The sequence below is a fragment of the Dryobates pubescens genome, chromosome 7 (assembly GCF_014839835.1).
Source record: "Dryobates pubescens isolate bDryPub1 chromosome 7, bDryPub1.pri, whole genome shotgun sequence".
Taxonomy (NCBI): Eukaryota; Metazoa; Chordata; class Aves; order Piciformes; family Picidae; genus Dryobates; species Dryobates pubescens.
The window spans coordinates 15467644-15484599 of NC_071618.1; the positions used below are offsets into that span (position 1 = coordinate 15467644).

The window sequence follows — 16956 nt, forward strand, 5'->3', positions numbered from 1 at the left end:
TAACAGGTGACTTAATGCATTTCATTCTTTCAAGTCCTAGTGATTTAGAAGTTTTGAATTTGTCAGTAAGTCTGTCATTGCTGTATATGCACATTATGGTATTTTTTTACATCATTCTATAGCAGCTTATTCCCTCCCACTGCCCTAAAGTTTACATGGCAGTGTTACTCATTATTCCCTTCCTTTGTTATGGTTAATGAAATATTTAAAATACTCTGGGATACATATGAGATTTTAAGTTGATTGGAAAATAACCCAACTTGGACAATTAATATTTTGAGTGTGTGCTGTGGACATAGGACAATAAGATACAGATCTGTTACTGATGTTTAGTATTAAGGAATAGAATAGAAGTAACCAGGTTGGAAGAGACCTTCGAGATCATCGTGTCCAACCTATCATCCAACACCACCCAATCAACTAAACCATACAACCAAGCATCCTGTCAAGCCTCGCCCTGAACACCCCCAGCGATGGCGACCCCACCACCTCCTCAGGCAGCCCATTCCAGTGGGCAATCACTCTCTCTGTGTAAAACTTCCTCCTAACCTCCAGCCTAAACCTCCCCTGACACAGCCTGAGACTGTGCCCTCTTGTACTGGTTGCCTGGGAGAAGAGACCAACCTCTGCCTGTCTACAAGCCCCCTTCAGGTAGTTGTAGAGAGCAATAAGGTCACCCCTGAGTCTCCTCCTCTCCAGACTAAGCAACCCCAGCTCCCTCAATCTCTCCTCATAGGGCTTGTGCTCCAAGCCCCTCACCAACCTTGTTGCCCTTTTCTGGACACGCTCCAGCAAGTCAACATCCTTCCTAAACTGAGGGGCCCAGAACTGGACACAGTACTCAAGGTGCGGCCTAACCAGTGCAGTGTATAGGGGCAGAAAAGCAGTCTTCATATTAGTCCAAAGTGTCTTACCTCAGGCCAGTGTTGAGAAATAAATAAGACCATATATATTCATCAATTTATATGCTGTGTTGCCTACTAGTGCTTGTACCTCTGTTTTGTTCTTTATGGGGACTTGTTAATTTGCAGGTGTATATGCTAAGTACAATTTTGTAAGGCAAATGATGTTTTGAAACATGAAGCTAACAACACTCAGTGTGCTTAACCTGGCCATCCTTTGTTTAATGAGAAGATAACATTTGTCTCAACTTAAACTTGCAGTAAAAAAGTACTCTTATTTTCTCTAATATGTAATGTAGGCAATGATTGAACTAACTTAAAATTCTTTTTATCTGTTGGCTTTTGATACCGCTTATCAAAACCTTTCAATAGCTATATAAATGATAGTCTAGCAGATAACAATGGTTGCCATGTGGGTGTCATGACTGCTGTTATGAAATGCTTCTTATTTCTCATAAGTTTTCATACCTGACCAAAAAACCCAGAGCAGTATGGCAGATAACTCCCTGTTTTGTCTTCCTACAACACTGGCCGGCTTGAATGCTGGATCTCATGGAGACCTGTACTCTTAGCATTTTCTTACTTTAGAGAAATAAAAATATTGTTTTGTTGTTTTTTTTTTTTTTTTTTTTTACAAATCAATAGGAACAGTTAAGTCTTGTTTGAAAGACTGACTTTCAGTGCCTGTAAACTTGATATTGCAGTTTTTACTGAGCTGAGTTTTATCTGTGTTAGCTGGTCCATAAATCACATTCAACAATACCGTACCTATCCAGCATCTTGTTTTTCCTATTGCATGCAATAATAGACCAGAAAATCTTCTTTTTCTGAAGAGCTTGAGAGAGTCTGCTTCCTTGTGGTGTTTTAGTTTTGGCTAGATGCCAGTGTCAGTGTGCTGTTTATTGTTTTCTTTTTTCATATCTGCTTCAAACTGATAAAACATCCTCTTCCGTTTGAATCTGACAAATGACTAAGAAAGAAATGAGTAACATTTTGGAGGAATCTGAGGAAGCAAATGCTTCATTAATTTTTACAGAAATTGTATTTCTGCAAATCAGGTGCTCTACTCATTGAATAGGTGGACGGTGTGGCTTTCTGGTACCACTAACTACTTCTGTATCATTAACTTAGAGATTCAGGACCTCAGCTCCTAAGAGCTTTGGGTTTTAAAAAACTTGTAATGAGGGAGGCTTCTTTTTAAATATTGTGTTCACAGTGTGTAAGCAATGCTTATTTTAATCTTGAGATTCTTTTTTATCAATTTTATGCTTGTGCTGGTGGGCCTGTCTTTTGGCTATAGGGTGGAGACATGCATTTACAATGAACTGGATGCTTTCTGAAGCTGCAGTATATGCATCTTTGGGTTTTGAATGAGATGTGCTAGAGAAGTGATTTACGTTTGGTTGTGGTTTGGTAGTTTATTGGGTTTTTGGCGGGTTGGTTTTGGTTGGATTTTTTTGCATGTGTACCCATTAGGGAATTAATAGGAGGAAGGACATAGCTCTTCAGCACCAGGGACAAAAGGATGAAAATGCTGCTCACATAGAGCACCACATAAAAATCCATTGTCCTTTTCAGGTGACAGCTTTCCTTTGCTACTGGTTAGTAGAACTGGTGCTCTAGTGGTGGTGGTGCTTGGCAGTTTGAACAAGGTGTCCAGATATGTGAACTTTCTGACTGTATTGAACATGTATATGTCTTTCTCTTGTCAGGGTAACTTCAAGTGAGCCAACAGTTGTAATTTTCCCTGCGTATACCTGAATTCCTGAATTTATTTTCCTTTTTTTTTTCCCTAGGCAAAGCCAAAGCTCATAGAGCCAATAGACTATGAAAATGTCATCGTTCAGAGAAAAACACAGATTTTAAATGATCCTCTACGTGAGATGCTACTGTTCCCTTATGATGACTTTCAGGTAATTTAATCCTCCTTACCTTTTTTTTCTGTAAGGCAGATTTTTAACAGTAATAATCATGGGATGATAACTTTAATTTCCTTGGCTTGTAACTCTCTTTAAGCTACCAAAAAAATCCTTCCTGTGAGTTCCTCTACACTGCTCAATTTATGCTATAGGTTACAGAAGAAGAAATAGCATAATGTATTAAGTTGTTTCAGATTTTAAGGCCTAATTCTGCAACTTATCAATTTTACTGCCTTTTGAAAGAGATGTCATTTTGCGTGTTGATATCAGAACTGTCTAGGGACTGTATCAGCACCAAGTAACTGAAGCTAAGTTTGTGTTCATGCAGAAGATTGATCGTAAATCGGTGTATTTCTACAAAAGGGTACATAAAGTCCCATAAACTGCACATGCGGAGTTTTTAATGAATTCTTTCTGGTCAGTTATTTACATGAGTGCATCTGGCCTCTCTTTTTAATATAATCTGTGAGCGTCATTTTCTCCTGATTCTTATATGTAGCCTTTCCACTCTGAGCTGAGAAACTGTTTTTTAGCAAGGCACAGGTGTTTAGGGAGTAGTTTGGGCTTTGCACGTTGTCAGTCACACATGAAAGACTGCCGGTAAGACTTCTCAGAAAAGGAAATTATATGTCTTATGAACATGATCTAATGACCATGATGATGCTGTGTGGGATCACTCATGATGATCCCACACCAGTTATTGACTTTGGGACTGCAGAGCATGAGTAGACTATACCACTCAGGTCCCCTTCTATAGTGAGGAATTAAGGTACTTCTGCGTACTCTTAGTGGAAGTCATTATGTTGAAGAGCACTGAATTATCACTGGAGAAGAAACAGACCTATCAAGAATATCCTCAGGCATTTTGTTTGAGCAGTCTGTGGGATGTCCTAAGCATTTAACTGCTGTTTCAAGTGGCCTCTCTTGTTATTCTTAACTTCAAGCCTATGTGACCAAAGCTCAGTCCGATCCTTTAAAGGGAATGGCTGAATTTTGTTCATAAACTGTAATGCCTTTTGTCATGTTTTGTTTGGGTTCTGTGGTCAGATTTTCATTGAGGGGGCAGCCATTAAAGTCTGTGTTACATCGGAGGTTTTCTATCAGGTAGTTACAGCTTTGGAGTGTAGTCAGATTTCCTATTTCTTTATAACTCAGCAGTGTAATATCTGAATACATTTTCTGAATTTCCCCTACACAGTCGTTGACAGAGTTTCATTTTATGTTTGATTTATAAGAAGACTGGCTTGTACTATCAAACTTAATTATTATGCTATAAAACTTGTCTTTCTAAGATTCGCTGGCACGAACTTACTCAGAATATTTTTAGTGTACACGTGACTCTCCAGTACCTCTTTGCGCTATCTAGTTCGTCTTCAACAACACAATGCACTTAAATCTGTCAGTGTATAAAGAAAATATTGCCAGGTTAGAGAACAGAAATCCCTTATGTGCTTAGGTGATTTGGTTTTTTTTGTTTTGTTTTGGTTTTTTTTCCAAGTTAAAACTTCTAACCCTGTGCAGTTTTCCATACTCATATTTACAGTTTTGAAAACATTGATAGGTTGCCATTGTAGTTTAAATAATGACATATTTTCTCTATTTGCCATTCTGCTTCACATGATTTTTAAAATGCCTTTTTCATAATTTGTTGTGGTCACACAATGTGTGAGGAGCTCTCAACTCAAGTCTTTGATACTTCCCTCATCCCCTACTATATGAATTTGAAATAGTGGGCAAGAGTGTTCTGAATTACCTGTATACGCATTCAGAGCAGTTTATAGGTGGAAACTCCAAACATTGTGTAAAAACCTGTTCAAGTAATTTCCTCTCAGTACATTCAGTTTTTAACAAAGTTTTTCCTTGCATTTAGTTTGAACTGATTGCAATCTAAAAACCACTTGCCTAAAAAGGAAGCCAAGCCCTGCTCATTTATACAGACATTAAGGCTATCTTGTTACCAGCATGACTCTAAAACTGGCACATAAAATGGCACTGCAAATACTTGCTTTTCAGCGCTAGACATCACTCCTACAGTTTTCCATTGAATGCAGAAGTACCTAAAAAGTAGTTTAAAAAAGGCAAACTGATGGCACTATTGAATGTGTTAAGATTGACATTACTTTTGGAGAAATGGAAGGCAAATGCTTGTGCTTAATTTGGATAACTATTTTTTTTTTCCAGGTAATGAATGCAATTGAATAACTGAAATGTAATGTTATAGGTGTATTCTTGATGCAGTTATTAACAATACCTGCAGGAATTCAGATTTTTGTAACAAATTCTTTAATGTCTTGTTCCGTAGTTGTGGTCTGTGCCACCTTCAGTTTGTAACTCTTGCTGCTTCAGAGAACCTAGATGTTAAAGGAGACCTGATATGAATTTAATCTATGTCAATCAGAAAAGAAAGCCTGTACAGCAACTACTTTGCTTTTCTTTTTCTTTTTTTTTTCCTGTCTTTGTTTCTACCCCTTTCTGTCTGTCTTGTAATAGAAGTTATTTACCTAGTGAGGGAAAGGAGAAAACAAAACAAACAACTACAAAGCCCAATCAACCAACCAAAAAACCCACAAAAAAACCCCAAACTAAATTACTAAGCCTCCTTTTTCTGTTCAGCTCTGACTGTTCTCCAAACATGCAGTAAGAAGTATCTCTAAGCTCAAACCACTACCAAAGCAATATTTGAACAAGGTGGGATCAGAAAATGCTCTGTTCTGGGAAAATCTGTACAAATTGAAGGACTGTTTTTCAGCCAGCTGATCTAGTTGTATGAACTTTTCCAGATTTCCACTTAACTGCATTTGCCATCATTCTCAACTTGGTTAGCTGAGGTTATGATTCTATTTTTCTCTCATGTTTGGTATCTGCTCATTTAGTTTTCAGAAAAGCATTAGTTTTGTCATGCTTCGTGATCTTCAAATCCAAGTAAGGCTTGTAATTTTTTTCCCTTTCTTTTGAGTTTCTACATTTTTCTTGACGCTATCATATCCAAGTAACAGAAAGCGTTGCTGTTTTGTAGTTTCCAGAATAGCTCTTAGTCAGTAGGTTTCTCCCACATATTGGGCCATTTTCCAGTTTACCATTTCAAATTGTTCCACTTGCTTTTTACAAGCTCAAGTTCAGTGTTTTCCGTACTGAATTCATTAATCAGGTTATTCCCTAGCTTGTTCTCAGCAAATTTATAAGAACAGTTGTATTGTGTTTAGAGATCCTTTCAGTTGTTAACATCCCTTTCATTTGTAGTAATTGAGTTGTGTAAGCTTTCAATAGTTTTGTTCTTCATAGTCTATTAACTTGTGGCTGCTTTTTTTTCCCCCTTTTGTTCTATTTTTTGTCTTTTTTTTGGTCTGTTTTTTGTCCTTTTTTGGTCTGTTCTGTTCTGTTATTTTATTCTATTTAATTAAGATGACAGAACCACTTTCCTGCCAGCCATTGGAACAACTATTAATGTTCTTGCCACTCTCAATTATAATGTTGTCAGTTGTTCAAGGCTATGCATCTTTTAGATTTTTGCTAAGTAGAGTCTTTCAGAGACTTGAATGACTATATCCATTAAGTACTCTTCTATCGCATTTTTTGCCTCTGCATGGCTTTCTGTAATGGTTGCAAAGCACCTGAATTTCAGTAAGTTACTCAATAGTGAAATGGCTTCAAACTAAGTAACATTAATTTAAGACAGACTACCTTCATGGATCACTTTAAAATCATATGCCAAATGACTGCAAAATAAGTGGTGTTTACATTAACTGCATGGTAGGGAAACTGTTAAAAGAAACCTTAACTATAAAACTTACATCTGTTGATCTTTGTTTCAAAATACCTAGCTTCTGAATACTACCTCCATTCATATAGGAAATATCCCAATATAGGATGTTTACTTGTGGCAAATACAATATGGATACATTACTACTCAAATGTGCCACTATAGAGTTATCCCATGCTTATTTTGAGGGTGTTTTGGTGCTTAGCTCAGACACTGTTTCACCTTTGTTACTTTAGATTTTGAGCCATGTGGATTTAGCAGACACTCACTTAAAGCTCATGGCTTTTAGCTGATGTGAGTTAAGTACCTCTAAAAGTAGAAATTATGCCAACTTGGGAGAAATAAAAATAACCTCAGGTCATTCAAAGCACTTGAAAATCTATGCAGTTTGAAATCAGGAATATGTTTCCAGAATTTAAGAAACTTAATTCTTAGATAGCATTAGCATATGACTGAGTATCCTCTTGCATATTTATTGGGTTTTGTGTTTCGGTTTGTTTGTTTGGTTTGGGTTTTTTAAAACACTGAAAGATTTATTTGTCCCTTCAGTGCAACTGTCATTTTTTTGCCAGCTGAGGTATGCAGTTGAACTATTATTGTTGCCGACTTGTTACTTTCCATGAGTAATTGTTTTGATGTGTAGTAATAATGTTACCTTAATGTCAGTCTTCAAAATATTTGAGTTACATTGTCATAGTGGAATTACTTATACTAGTATTTTTATTTTCGTGCCTACTTTAGCCAAACAGAAGAAAACAGTTTTCCATGGCATCTATTTCCTACTGGTTCCAACCTTGCCCTTGCTTGAAAAGGAGGAACACATTGCTCATCTTTGAATGAAAGTGAATTCTCATTAATTGGCTGTTTGAAACCATGTGTTCACAGGATGTTTTCTGCTGAACATCTGTCTTAATTATGATGTTATAATAATTGAATTGATTATTACTAAAATATGTCATCTTTATGTGTGTTTTTGTTGTTTATCAGACAGCATTATTCAAGCGACAGAGTCGATACATTCGTTCAACAGTTCCTGAAAATGCAGAGAAGGAAGCTCAAAGCTTGTTTGTAACTGAGGTAATACTGGACTTCCATGTGGCTGTGCATAATAGCAATATTGGACCTGAATTGTTTTTTTTCCTGCTTCATTTATTATTTAAAAAACAGGAGAAAAAGCCCTGGGAAAAAAATATTGAAATATCTGTTGCCATTTGGTTGTCAATGATTTCAAGGGAAAATTTCCCAGAAGACCTAGGTTTTTTTTCCATTGATGGCTAGAAAAGGAGGATTACAGGATAGCTTTGAATTCTGCCACTTGTTAATTGACTTCTGTAAATAGTTAGTTCTCATCTTCTTCACACTTTTGATTTTCCCAGGTGAATGTGCATGATTACTCTGCATGAGATCAGGACTAATACTAAATTTGGAAAAAACCCGGTTGTGACTTGTTTTCCCTGATCAGGTGTTTCACATCAGTTGTTCTCAGTTTGTTCACATTGATCTTGTATACTTAGTTGAAACAGAGATATTTCTGTCTGTCGTGCTTGTAGAGGCCAAAATGCGTTATTGACTGCCGAGTTTGTGTGCTATGTGTAGAAGTAGTATCCTCACACATAAAATTTCTCATAATTGCTTGCTTATGTTGGCATTCCTTTAGTTCAGACTGTGATGTTGCATTTTATTTAATGTCTTCTTGAAGCCTTAGGAATAAAAGGTCTAGTTATTTGGTTTTGTTTTCTCTATTATCCACTGGCTTTCTGGTGATACAATTTAAGCTGGTATTTTAACATCTGGGGAAAAAAGTAGATGTTTGTTGTAATTCCAAGAAAGCAGAAGGAATTCCCAATACCTGAAACCTTGAAGTGATTTATCCACATTGACACATACTCTTAAGACCTAACCTAAACAGTTCTAAGATAAATTTGAAGAAGGTAGACAAGGAGGGAGGAATATTATAGGTAATTCATGAAGTTTAATGAGTTTCTACAGAAACTCTTTCTTGGCAAGAATTATCTTTGTCCTTTGAGATATAAAGAAAATACCTTTGAGTTAATTAGATACTGTGTACGTGTAGGCCTTTTTGTGTAACATAAAAAAATGTTGTAACCTATGGTTTCTGGGAAGAGATTTTGTCAGTTTTATGTTACTTCGATCAAAGCCAAGATAAATCAGTACTTTTATCTTGTAGCAATATGGGTGGAGTGAAATGGTATTTCCTGTGATCTAGTCCAGAGCTTAACGACACAATTCCTTTTCAACAGTTGTAAGCATGTAGTTTAAATATTAATGTAATTGCTCTAGATGTATAAATTTAAGGAAAGGATGATTTTACTTCCCCCATCTGAATGTGCAAAATTCTGTTTTCATAATAATGCATCTGTATTTCAATTCTGAGTTTTGTAAAGGTTCAGTCATGTTTTCAGCTGCAGTGAAATGCTGCTTTACTTTCTCAGACAACTGAATTTGGTCAATCAAGATGCCGAGTGTATTCACTGTTTTTTGGTTTTACATGATGCACATCTAGCAGATGATAATATCTCATCAAGACATATCACTCACTGCAAAAAGCTGTATTGCACTAGACTATTGGAAAAAGAGGGAACTGTGCAGAATTTTCAGAGAATGACATGTAACCGTAGTAGTTCATAAACAGCCATGATCTAGGGAATGCTGTTAATCCTCTTCCAATTAATGTTTATACTTGGTTTTCATTAAAACAGTGCATTAAGACCTACAATTCAGACTGGCATGTTGTTAACTATAGATATGAAGAATACTCAGGGGAGTTTCGACAGCTTCCAAAGTAAGCATGTTATAATGAAGATTTTGAATTTGTGAAGGAACTCTAATTGTATGTAATATAAATGTATTTGTCACAGAAGTGTATTAAGGCATGTAATATGATGAGAAATATGCTATATCAATGTGTAGTAGTCAGTAGAGATGATAAGGATTTCTTTGATGGCTCTTATATTGGTGAATTGAAAAGTATAAAATCTTGTTAAACCATTTTCTGGAAAGATACCATGGCAACATTGCCCTATTAATGGACAGGTCAAACCAAGAAATTGTATAATTGACAATGTGGATAATAACCATTGTAACTAAAACAGGCTAATGTTTAGATGAAACAAAAATGGTGATATCCTGTTTTCGTAGCTTCAAAGGCAGCTTTTGGAGCTCTCTGTAGTAGCTCAGAGGACAGAACATAACCAAGATGTTTAGAACGGTTGTTTGAACTACTGCAGATTTTCACAGGGTGATTCAGAGCAAAAGCCTAACTGACATCTATTATAGACTTTCTAAACTGCTAGAGAAATATTTTCCAACTTTTTCAAAATTTTCTGTGGGGAGTATAGAGATTAGGTCCTTAAAATATCTGGAAGTGTCTGAATACTCTGAATCTCACAACTCTGGAAGATCTGTATCTTCCCTACTCTGCTGCATATATCAGTTAAGAAATAGCTTTGTTTCCTTGTGAAAAGTTCTGATGTACTCATAGATTTTGTAAAATTCAAGAGCTGGTTTTTACTTGCCCTGAACAGAAACCATGCTGGTCAATAGGAATTTAAATAAACACATTGCACTAAGAGGAACCAATGGTACGAATTCTTGTTCCTAAAATATTAGGAGTGCAGTGAATGAGAAGGCATTCAATTCTGTCCATTTACATGTAAGGACAGTGACAAGCAGAACAGAAGGCTGACTTTGGCCAGACGTTAGGAAAATTAGTGGCTAAGAAATACATTTCATGAAAAATACCTGCTTTGACTCAGTTATTCTTTTTTTTCTCATCAGTTAGGAAAATAACATCATTTTGTAGCTATAAACTATGTATCTAATCACAGCATTTCAAGTATATAAGAGACTTTTCTTTTGCAGCAAAGGGACAAAATCAGAGAAGCTTCCGGTTCATTTATATGAAGTGGATGAAGAAGCAGACAAAGATGAGGTGAGATAACAATAATTTCTTACTTCCTATTGTTTTCAGTGAAGAATGTTGTGTAAGAAGATATTACAAGTTGGGTTAAATGTTGATGTAATAAAGGAAAACAGCTATCATGAACTGCCAAAAAATGTGTTTCTTTTACCTATCTCCTTTTAAATAGCCTTGTACTCCTGAGACCTGTTATTTGAGTATGACAGGTTTTGGCAGATAGTGAAATTGAAGTTTTAATACTTGGTATTTATAATCTTTTTTCTGTCTTGTCACATTGTTTCTATATAATTTGGCATATAGAGAGAAATATTTCATGCAGCTTAATCACAAAGTCGATTAAAATAATGGATTCATCTGTTCCAGAATGACAGTACACAAACTTAAGTATGGCAGTAGAGTTCATGCTATTTTTTCACAAAATTGAGTATAGGATAAGGCTTGGAGATCTGTCATGGAAACAAAAGCTAAATAAATTGACAAAAACTCTAGGATACTGTATTTTTTTGTTGTTGGCTTAGTGATATTAGAGGTACCACAGTCACAGAATGTTAGAGGTTGAAAGGGACCTCTAGAGATCATCTAGTCGAACACCCCTGCCAAAGAATGATTAACTAGGGCAGGCCACACAGGAAAGGCATCCAGGTGGGTTTTGAAAATCGAGGAGGAAACTCTACAGCCTCTCTGTGCAGCCTGTTCCAGTGCTCTATCACCCTCATAATAAACAGGCTTCTCCTCATGTTGAGGTGGAACCTCCTCTGTTCTAGTTTATACCTGTCGTTCCTTGTCCTATTACTGGACACCAGCAAAAAGAGACTGTCACCTTCATCTTGACATCTACACTTCAGATATTTATCAGGTATCTATAACCTCAAGCAATTTTCAAGCGTGTTTCAGATGTTGAAGACTTTTTTTCAATATCTGCTTCTGTTACTTGTGTGATTTATTTAATTTTTACCACACCCTGTTTCAAAACAGTGCTTTACATGCCAGTGTTTTCTTTCCTGACAAGTACTTGAACTCTTGCATCCCAGAAAAGAATTATAATAAAATGAATTTTTGTGCGTTTTACCTTATGACAATTATTTTGCTTCTAAATTCCTTGTATTTAGAACTGTTGCTTATGAAGTAAAAGTAGTTAACCTGCAGGTTTTTCTGGATGAAATGTGGAAAAAATAGTCCAGAGGGTTCATCTGAATAGGTGTGTGCCTGAATAACAGGTTGCTGTTTCCCCAGTGCTGCTGTTAGTCTGTACTGTGATACTTGGACAAATATGCCTATGTAGCCAAATCTTCTGGGTTTTTTGTTTGTTTGCTTGGGGTTTTTCATAGTAATAGCTGTGTTTTCTCTGCTACTGAATTTAAAAGACTTAGCATTATATGCTGTGGTAGTACTTCTAACAACACAATTGCATTAAGCATGAAAAAATTAAATGGAGGTATAATTCACCATTATTGTTACTAGGAAAAACAGTGATGTCTGGAATTATTTTAACAATGAAAAACTACCACTTCACTGTTACCAAGTGGTATGCTTTTTTACTAGAAAGTGTGAGTGGGGAGGACTGCTTATTTCTTTCTGCCTAGCTTCCTGTTAGAGCAGGGAGGAACATCATATGTTTTTCAGAGATAGAGTCATTGGAGAAGTTGTCTGTTTCTCTTTAAGGAGCTTCAAATATAAATATAAGAAAAAAGCATGCTAGGAATTAAAGAGAGCTTAATGAGAATAGGGTGGGGGGGGATCATAAATTCTTTCCTCAATGGAGGAATTACTGCAAGAAATTTTCTTTCAAACATCAACAGATTTGTATGCCAAAAAGCATATATACAAATCTTAGTTTCAAACTTGTTTGGCTTTTTTACCTCAGTTTTGTTTTGTGTGTTTGATTTTTTTTTTTTTGTTTTTGGTTGTCAGGGTATTTTGTTTTGGTTTTTTGTTTGTTTGATTTGGTGTTGTGGGGTTTTTTTTAAAGTTGATTTATTAAGAGAATGATAGGGAAAAAAAAAGCTGCAAGTGATTAAAAACTGGGGGAAAAGCAGATAAAGATTAGTTTAATCTTGCATTGTTGAAAAGGAGAGATTTACCTTTCCAGAAGTAATTTGGGCTATCAGGCCATCAGGTTGATGTTTGTAAATGGAATTTTTTAATCAGCCTGGGATATGGGATCGAGATAAGGAATTGTTGTTGAAACAATTGCTGTTGAAGTAATTTTGAAGCCAAGTTTGTGGGAAAGATCATTTAAAAAAAAAAAGTGAAGCACAGTGTGTAGCAGTAATAATAAAAATGAAAATTTGGAATCGGGAAGTATGTTTTCAGTGTAGAAGTCGTGTGTTAATAACTGAGTTCTGAGTTCCATTGTATTAACAGGCTGGAAGGATTCAGTACAGCTGAGGAGGAATTCTGCCTGACAGAAAGAAAAGGTGTAACTAGAGAAGCCCAAATGATAGTGCTAATGTTAGAAAACATCATGCAGTTGAACACAGCTGGGAAATAGTGCACCTCAGAGATTTTTTTAATTGGAAAAAGGGTCTTAATAGAGGTAAATCTCAAGTTCTGTAAACACAAGGAATCAGATTTCTTGTTTTATCAGGTCATTCTATGTACAGTTTCTGAAATTACAGAAAAACATAGGTTGTTTCATGCCAAGTTTTGATAACTCATCATCTACTCACCATCTTACACTTGTAAAGCAGTTTTAAACAGCCCTTTCTTTGGGGATAACTCCCACTAATAGAGGGTGGAGAATCACAGTTGGGAGCCCAGTGTTTTAAGTTTTTACCTCTGTCTTGTTTGCTGCAACAAGACCAAGTGGTTATCTAGGTAACAGAATGAGGGTGGGGGCTAATGATTCGAAAATACAAAACAAGTAGACTGTATTGCTTTGACAGTGAGCCTCATTGGGACATATGAACATTTACCTAGTATTTCTGGTCTGTGGTTTTGGGGCATTGAATCAGCTGCTCTGATAGTTGGTGATCCTGCCATCCGTACTGGGCCTGATCTCCATAGTACCAGGCTGAGCAGGATTTCTGAAGGAACAGTCTGATTCATCGTTTGCCTTCTGTTTGCAAGGTTTTGAAGTTCAATACACAGATGCATATGAATATGCAAGCTGAACAGAGTAAGCTGTAAATAAATTAAATGGTAACATTTTACAGAATGTTTCTTTAGTGCCAGAAACTAATTAATATTACTAGAAATTCTGGTTTTAATGTTCAGTTGTTGAACTAATGACTCTGTTCCCCTTACATAATCACTTTTTGTTGTATGTTCTCTTAATAGTTTCCTAATCTAATTCTTAAATATTTTTCTTGCATCAGAATGGGTTATGTCAACTGGAAACCATGGTAAAGTCAGCTTGGTACTGCTCTAAAAGATTACTTTAACCCAGCTATTTAATTTTTGTTCTGTGGCAATTATAAGTCCATTGCTTTGATAGTGAAGTACTGCTTTTGGCAGTTGTTACCATCCTGTGGGTTTTGGCGTAGTTACTGAGTCACATAGACTGGCAGATGGAAGTGGAATACAGATAGTTGGTGTAATGTGTGATGCGTGCATTGGATCTGCTGTTTGTGAACTTGCCATTACTGCCAAGTTTGGCCTTGCTCTCTTCAGAGAGCTTTGATTCAGATCTGTAAAAGGGCAGATCCAATTCAAGAATTTAAGACACAGTTTTCTGTAAATTCTTAAATGTGTAATGTATTTGAAATAATACAGATAAAGCAAAATGGTTTGAGAAATCTTGATTGGAGTTTGGATAGGTATGATTTTACATATTCTTATTGGTAATAGAAATTGGTAAAAAAATCTTGCACTGGAAGATTAGAATATGTGAAAAAGTTTACTGAGTAGATGTAATTAAATGCATTTTCCCTCTTTCCCCTATTTCAGTGGGATTTGTATTGAATAATACCTGTCTAAAAAAATGGATCATCCCGTTGGCCATGGAGAAAGCCTATATAAATGGCCAGGTTATCTATCAACAGATAAAGTTGAATAGAATCTTATCTCTGGATTTTAAATAAAGTAACTGTAATTAAAAAGCTAAATAATTTCAGCAGGTCCCCACAGTATGTTAGGAACATACATAAGTACATCATAAACATAGTTATTCCATCCATTAAAAATAACTTCTGAAATTTCATGTTAAATAGAGCGTTTTCAGAATGTGATGCAAAGCTGTCCTTTCCCACCCTCATCTTCCTTTCCTCATCTCCAGGATGCAGCATCTCTTGGGTCTCAGAAGGGTGGAATAACAAAACAAGGATGGCTGTACAAAGGTAACATGAATAGTGCCATCAGTGTGACGATGAGGGTAAGTTCAAAAATGTGTTGCCAATGTGTTGCCTGTGGTAAAAGCCGAATGCCAAACTTAAATATCACTGTGCTTTTGAGAAGTCAGTTTGTGTGTGGTTTGCTTCTATTAAAAAATAATGTCAGATCAAAGAAGGAAGCTTGTATGTAATTTATGGCTGTAAAATCTTACCTTCCTTCTATTCTCCTTACATCGGGAAAAAATGCATAGAGTTCCAATACGAGGGAGAAATCTGGTACTTCAGATAATTTTCTTAACTGGATCCTGGTGTGTTACTGAGAGCACTGACATTTTTTCTGTTGTTTAGGTTTTAATATGAGATTTTATTTGTATTTCTTCTGTATTTAGAAACAAGGTATTTTTACAGTTACCACAATAAGTATCTATTATGTACAATATTAGGTAGTCAGGTTTTAAAGTTAAATTTATTTTGTTTTTAAAGCAATGATTTGTGGCTTCTTTTCTGAGGATACTGATTAGGTTATGTATAAATAAAAGCTTTTATTCTGTAACCTACCATGTAAATAGCCCTTGTGGATTTTTGTAATACAAAGCTATTTAATACTATATGTTGTAATTATTTTTCTCACCTCCTTTATTTTCACTAGTCATTTAAAAGAAGGTTTTTTCACTTAACCCAACTTGGTGATGGATCCTATAATCTCAATTTTTACAAAGATGAAAAAATATCAAAGGAACCCAAAGGATCAATATTTCTAGATTCATGCATGGGAGTGGTTCAGGTAATTACAATTTCTCTGCCTGTTCTTCAGTTAATTGTGTACTTGATAGCAAATTGATTTTTTTTTTTTTTCTTAAGTATGGATAACTGTTGTGGAATGTAGCTAAAGTGCCTCTTACACAGAGGAATAATTAAACATGCTGCTTCTTGCAAAAAACCCCAAGTGAACAAGATTTTGAAGGACAGGTGGCTAAATTTAAAAAAATCATTCTGAAAAGTACATACCAAAAATACCAAACAATTAAAAAAAAACCCCTCCACAACCCGCCCTCAGCCTTAAATTGTAGCAAGGTAGTGACAGCACAAAGTTAAAAGTAATTTCAGTTAAATTTTGTGCTTAAATGAACTGTGCAATGTTTTCAGTAACTTCTTGTGTGGGATTTTTGTTGTGGGAATTGCATTAAATTCAGCCGCCCTTCCAGATGCTTTCATTTGACCTTTATAATGTTACTTTTATGTCCTTTTCTTTGGTTTACAAAGTCAAGGGCTTTGGTAAAACGTTCGTCAGTATCAAGTGCCAAAGAAAAGATTACTCCCCCCACCGCCTTGTGATTGTGTTATGTGTTTACAGTACAGCATGTAACTATTTTGTTAGGCAGAGCCTACCTGGGAAGGACTTGTTTTGTTCACTTAGATATAAATAGTTGAAGTTTCATAAAAACTTTTCTTTAATAATGTGTGTGTTCTTAATACAAACTATTTTAAAGATTTATGCAGAAAGAGAAAAGAGCTTTATAGAGGATTATTTTTTTCCAGACAGTGTAATAATGTTCATGGATACACATGGAATAGATGGTTTGCATAGAAAGTTGTGTATTGTAAGTTCTGTATACAGATCTAAACATTTTTTTTGCCTTAGGGATACAATTCTGGTGAATCCTTGGAAATTACTTTGATATTTGGTATTAAAAAAAAAAAGGTATCAAACAAAGTGGTTCTGAAACAGAGTCTTTGTCTTGCACTTAAGATGTAGCTTTCTTTTCACTCTTCAGCTTCCTCTGCTTTGGCACCTCACTCTCACTATAAATTCTCCATCTTCTGGGCCGTTTCTGGCCTCTTTCGTTTCTCACTTTGGTGGTGGCTTGGTTTTGGTCCTAAGGCCTGTGGTTCTGTACAGAATGCAGGAACTGCAGCATTAGTTTACGTCACCAGAATACATGGAGATTTTCCCAAGTTACAAACAAAAGGCAGGCACTGCAGCAAAGGGAAGTGCTAAGTCATGCAGCTGGGGAGAACAACCCCAGATACCAGTTCATGCTGTACAGGCCACACAGCTGGAAAACAGTTGGCAGGAAAGGAACTTGGTCCTGGTGGACACCCAAGTTGAACCTGAGCCAGCAATATGTCCTTACTGCAAGGACTACTGGTGTCCTATGCTTTA

At 36.0% G+C, this 16956-nt stretch overlaps 1 protein-coding gene across 5 annotated transcripts in view; it reads left to right on the top strand.

Annotated features, from left to right (window-relative positions):
* DOCK9 (dedicator of cytokinesis 9) overlaps positions 1-16956 on the top strand; it is a 134780-nt gene that overhangs the window by 33952 nt on the left and 83872 nt on the right. For all 5 annotated transcript variants that reach the window (XM_054162926.1, XM_054162928.1, XM_054162924.1 and 2 more), the window contains exons 2-7: positions 2699-2815; positions 7569-7658; positions 9302-9384; positions 10464-10533; positions 14738-14833; positions 15442-15576. In XM_054162926.1, coding sequence (XP_054018901.1) covers positions 2699-2815; positions 7569-7658; positions 9302-9384; positions 10464-10533; positions 14738-14833; positions 15442-15576 — 591 coding nt within the window. The remainder of the gene's footprint in view (positions 1-2698; positions 2816-7568; positions 7659-9301; positions 9385-10463; positions 10534-14737; positions 14834-15441; positions 15577-16956) is intronic.